Genomic DNA, 6,000 nt, shown 5'->3' on the forward strand with positions numbered 1-6,000 from the left:
AGGATGGGCCGACTGATTCAAACTGATAGAAGAGCAACTTTGACTGAAATAACCACTCATTACAACCAAGGTATGCAGCAACGCATTTGTGAAGCCACAACATGCACAACCTTGAGGCGGATGGGCTACAACAGCAGAAGACCCCACCGGCTACCACTCATCTCCGCTAAAAATAGGAAAAAGAGGCTAAAATTTGCAAGATATCACCAAAATTGGACTGTTGAAGACTGGAAAAATGTTGCCTGGTCTGATAAGTCTCGATTTCTGTTGAGACATTCAGATGGTAGAGTCAGAATTTGGTGTAAACAGATGAGGACATGAATCCATCATACCTTGTTACCACTGTGCAGGCTGGTGGTGTAATGGTGTGGGGGATGTTTTCTTGGCACACTTTAGGCCCCTTAGTGCCAATTGTGTATAGTTTAAATGCCACAGCCTACCTGAGCATTGTTTCTGACCATCTTCATCCCTTTATGGCCACCATGTACCCATCCTCTGATCTCCACTTCCAGCAGGATAATGCACCATGTCACAATGCTTGAATCATTTCAAATTGGTTTCTTGAACATGACAATGAGTTCACTGTACTAAAATGGCCCCCACAGTCACCACCAGATCTCAATCCAATAGAGCATCTTTGGGATGTGGTGGAACGGCAGCTTTGTGCCCTGGATGTGCATCCCACAAATCTCCATCAACTGCAAGATGCTATCCTAACAATATGGGCCAACATTTCTAAAGAATGCTTTCAGCACCTTGTTGAATCAATGCCACGTAGAAATAAAGTGAAAGGGGGTCAAAACATTATTAGTCGTGTTCCTATCTATGCTTGTAATTTGTGTATTTGTTCTTATCTTAACACTGACTGTTCATTTGTCTTTAATATATTTTTAACTTTATTTGTTAGTCTGACAGTATTTCCTGGGGTATTGAAGTCCTAAAAGCGAGCTAATATTAATAAATGAATAGCAGCCCCACCCATACATACATACATACATACATATATACAATTTATCTTTTTCTGCTTATCCGAAAAAATTATTTGATCCGTTACTCAAACCGTAAATAATCTAAACCGCGTGTTTTGTGATCCGTTGCACCACTAATTGTGAGATGGCCTACTGTATATGCTCATAATTGCGAGAATTTTTCAAAATGGTGAGAGAAACGTTGCAGTTATCTCTTAATTTTTTTCATTTTGTGGTTTAAACAAGCTTCCATAAAAAAGTGATCCCAAAATGAATTCTTTATCTTTTTCTGTCTGTTATTTCATCTTTCGTACTGTGTGTGTATATGCAGAGAAGTGTTTCCAAGGACATGCCATTTGACCTCCAGCAGCTTGTGTCTGCTCGAGCACGACTCTTTCCGAGTCTGATGGTAAACTGTAATTCCTGTGCAGACTTAATTTCACCCAATTAACCACTAATATGTTCATTCATAAGAAGTGTATTTTCAAATTATCTGGCAGGCTGCCGTTTCTTCTCGCCTAACATCTAATATAGGTTTTTTTTGTTTTTTTTTGGCTGTAGATTTTGTAGCTCCATGTTGTTGTCAAAAGAAGAGGAAAACTAGACAACATCACAAAAGTTCTGTTGTACTGAATAACAGTAAATCACCTCGTGCTTAAAGCAGAATCACAGGGCATGTAGCTCAAAGCTTTCTGTTTTCACACCAATCTAATTTTCCTTTTCCAGCTCCCCATTGACGCTCCAACCTTTAAAACAACACTCATCACCCATGCAAAATCACACATCTCTATTTAGGTACTCTGGAGTGATATAAATAGTGAAATATCCCACTGCTATTATACTTGGTATGAGCACTCAGACACTGTTTGGCCAAACCAAATGGAGGGTTAGAACTAAATGTGTTATTAACTAATACAGCCAATGCTGTTGCATCATTGTAAAAATAAAGATTTAGTAGTATTACATTTGATGCATGTCTGTTATAAGAATGTGATCTGAAAATTCTTCCAATCTACATTCATTGCGTAATCATCTCAATACAGATTCTTCATCTGCAGATTACTGCTTTCTGTTTGCCAGCAGAACAGACTGATCTCATGAAGTAGCGTGTGTATGCCACGCCAATTCGTATTTCCATTTTTGGCGTGCTATCAAGACGCATAATCGCCTTTCAGCGTGTTTATAGAACGCCGTTGACTTAACGTTATATAAATATATGACTTACCTCAACCCCGTCCCTAAACCTAATCGTCACTGGGGTTAATGGCATTTATGACTGTTCCCTTACCATTCAGGTAAAAAAAAGATATGACTTACCTCAACCCCATCCCTAAACTTAAAGGAGAACTCCGGCGAACAATGAACCTTTGGTCTAATAAAACATCGGTACCTAGTCAATCGTTCTCTGAGATTTGTTTTCATGATAATCGAATAGAGTTTTATCTCTAAAAACTGTTTAGCGTATAATGCTAGTAATGGGGGCATTGACTAAGTAAAAAGAAATCGCTAGTTTATACCACTAACAAGGCTCAAAATAGCCCCACACTAACGCAGTAACATAATGAGGCTCCATACATGCAAAACGAAGCATTGAGAACTTTGTAAGTGTACAGACCGTTTAATAAGAAGATACTTTATGAAGACAGTTCACTTCGTGTATACAGACAGGAGCCATCTTAAAAAATAGTCTCGATAAGTCGATCCCCGAACGCCGCCAGAAGTTCGCTGAACTTCATACAGTTCAGATCACTCAGCACGACATTCGTGATTTGACTTATCGAGACTATTTTTTAAGATGGCTCCTGTCTGTACTGTATACGCGAAGTGAACTGTCTTCATAAAATATCTTCTTATTAAACGGTCTGTACACTTACAAAGTTCTCAATGCTTCGTTTTGCATGTGTGGAGCCTCATTATGTTACTGCGTTAGTGTGGGGCTATTTTGAGCCTTGTTAGTGGTATAAACTAGGGATGCAACGGTACATGGTAAAATCCCGGACCGTTCGGTCAGCCCTGCACGGGACAATCTAACCTCGTGTCCCGCGGGACTTCGGTTCTGCCATAGAGTTCGTGCTGATCCTTTTACCGTATTTTCCGCACTATAAAAGGCGCACTTAAAAGCCTTTAATCTTCTCAAAAAACGACAGTGTGTGCCTTATATTCGGGAGCACCTTACTATATGGATCAATTAGTTAACAACGCTCCGCATTATTAAATTCGCCCGCGAACTTGCGCTCGTGTCCAGCTTATTCCCGCTTTGTTTGTCACACGGCCAGTTCAACCACGTATAAATCAGGTAATGTGTGTGTCGCTCACGAGCGCTCACTCTAACAGACACACGAACAGACCGGCGCTGCTCGCGCGTCATAGACGTTCATAAAGCGCTCCCCGTTCACACGGGTCGTCTCATTCAAAACAACCCACTGTTGTTAGCGAGCCGCCGCACATTGAATACTCATATGAGTCAGGCTGCGAATGTAAGTTACGTGCCCGCCCCAGCGCGCTCACGCTTACTAAATAAACGCCTCACCTCGGCTCCACGCACTCGCTACATTCCCAGCACAGATGCATAACGCAAACCCAGTCAAACTTTGACTGCAGTATATTTTTGCACAAGAATCTCTCAAAAGTGGATGAGTAAATAACATTGCACTTTGTATCCTGAATGCAGTATTTTTTTTTAAATTATATTATTTTGCTCTGCTCTTTTTATTCAAACCACAAGCTAATTTATGTTAAAGGTAAAAGTGCACTTTTTCTTTCACATTGATCACTTCATTTACCAGTTATCAAGGTTTGGATTTGGGATCCAATTGAATATTTTAAAGTTTGCTTGTTTACATTTTGTATTTCATAAGTGGTAGTTGAAGAGTTTCAGTACAGACTAGAGTGTTAATTTATTCCATACACATTGATGTTCTTACTACTGTGACATTCTGTTTATGCTCATAAGAAAAATAAAACATATTTTTGGGATGAAATAGCAGTCTCTTTCTGCACAAAACGTACCGAAACCGAACCGAGACCGTGGCCCAAAAACCGAGGTACGGACCGTACCGTGGGCTATCTGTACCGTTCCACCCCTAGTATAAACTAGCGATTTCTTTTTACTTAGTCAATGCCCCCATCACTAGCATTATACGCTAAACAGTTTTTAGAGATAAAACTCTTTACATTCGATTATCATGAAAACAAATCTCAGAGAACGGTTGACTATGTACCGATGTTTTATTAGACCAAAGGTTCATTGTTCGCCGGAGTTCTCCTTAACCGTCACTGGGGTTAATGGCATTTATGACTGTTCCCTTACCATCCTAGGTAAAAAAAAGATATGACTTACCTCAACCCCATCCCTAAACTTAACCGTCACTGGGGTTAATGGCATTTATGACTGGAGATTTGACTGCGTGTACAGACACGCGGAATGACGCAGACGTTAATGGCGTAGACATACACGCATACACGCGGATAGCTCAAAATGCGTAGAGATAACACGCCACCTGACTCGAAAGTGGTGTGTATGTTTACGCAAAAGTCATGATGTCATGTTGAGCAGAAGCTGGTTTTACCAACTTCTCTTGTTTCAGTCACAACTAGGCCACAATAAAAAGGAAAAGCAAGATGACTCTTGGGCCATCTTTCTGGGGTAATTGTAACTCCATCCTCTTTACTTTTCTATCACAGGAGAACCAAAAACTGAGAGAACAGAATGAAGATCTAAATGGTCAGCTTCTCAGTCTGAGCCTCCATGAGGCCAAAAACCTGTTTGCCACTCAGACAAAAGCACAGTCTTTGGCCATGGAGATTGATCATGCCTCCCGTGACCAGGTAAGAGAAATGCTTGACCATGATCTGCTGATAAAATTAAAAAAAGAGGAAGTTAATGTGTACGTCTGAGCAAGAGAACAATATAAAGCAGTTTTGTTTGTTTTTGTTAAAACAAACATGAATGACTTTGAGGAACACAAAAGGAGAAATAAAGCAGAATTTGTGGAACAAACCCTTTTTTTTACCATTTCATAGCTTTGTGTGATGAACTCAAGCCTTCCTCAGTTTTTTCAACATTTGGTGTTTTTCAAACTTTATATATTTTTGGTTCATTTAATTTGAAGTTTATAATTAATTGACAGTTTTTGGTGACCTGTCTCAAATCATTCTATAACTTTTGATTCCCACAGTTGATGGAAGCCCTAAAAGAACAAGAGGAGATCAACTTCCGCCTCAGACAATACATGGACAAGATAATTTTATCCATTCTGGACCACAACCCATCTATTCTGGAAATCAAAACCTAAAAGCCTGTCATAAGTGGTTTAGAAACTTAACAGAGGACCTAGAGCTCCCCCTGAGGTCACACTGAACCTCAAATGATGTGTGCCTCTGAATGCACAGTAACTACAACGTGCTGGTGTTTTGTGCACCTATCTCATGTTAAAATCTAAAATATACTGGTGAAATATTCATGCACATTTAAAGGGCATTTTTGCTGCTCAGTACGACACAAGGGAGTTTTCACTGGATTGGGTACTGATTTGCACCAACTAATGTGAATATTTTAGCTCTGGGTGTCCACGCAGTGTATTGTGTTATATGGATGATTGATGCTTGCTGAGTTTGCACTGGAATGTGATGAGAAAGGGTTATTGATGAAAAAGAAAAATATCTGATGGCCATCAGAGCTTGTCCATTCAGAGTTGCGATATATGATGAGAGGAAAGAGATTTTTGTAGGTGCATATGTAAGGATTTTGTTGTATGGCGTGTGAAGGAAAGGTAAGGAGAGACAAATGAGAAGAATAAAGGAGAGGTAATTGGAGCTGGAACTGGAACTTGATAACACTGCCTGTTGTAAAAGAGATCCATTTTGGATGAGGGGAATGCTCTAGTCTGTGTTTGCAATGTAAGTTTGAGATGTTTATTCTGACATTAACTTGTATGTGCTTCAAAAAAACTGTCAATTTGAATGAATGTACCAAACAAGTAGTATTTCAGGTTATTTACAGGCTTTAGCATAATAGTTTAAGACCTGTCTG

General features: G+C 39.7%; 1 protein-coding gene across 1 annotated transcript in view; it reads left to right on the forward strand.

The window, feature by feature from the left end:
- Positions 1–5,410, forward strand: part of rab11fip4b (RAB11 family interacting protein 4 (class II) b) — a 28,384-nt gene extending 22,974 nt beyond the window's left edge. The window contains exons 13-15 of the mRNA XM_089134615.1: positions 1,300–1,377; positions 4,653–4,796; positions 5,147–5,410. Coding sequence (XP_088990741.1) covers positions 1,300–1,377; positions 4,653–4,796; positions 5,147–5,263 — 339 coding nt within the window. The 3' untranslated portion in view covers positions 5,264–5,410. The remainder of the gene's footprint in view (positions 1–1,299; positions 1,378–4,652; positions 4,797–5,146) is intronic.
- Positions 5,411–6,000: the final 590 nt, after the last annotated feature.

The sequence above is a fragment of the Pimephales promelas genome, chromosome 8 (assembly GCF_988280905.1).
Source record: "Pimephales promelas chromosome 8, fPimPro1.hap1.1, whole genome shotgun sequence".
NCBI lineage: Eukaryota > Metazoa > Chordata > Actinopteri > Cypriniformes > Leuciscidae > Pimephales > Pimephales promelas.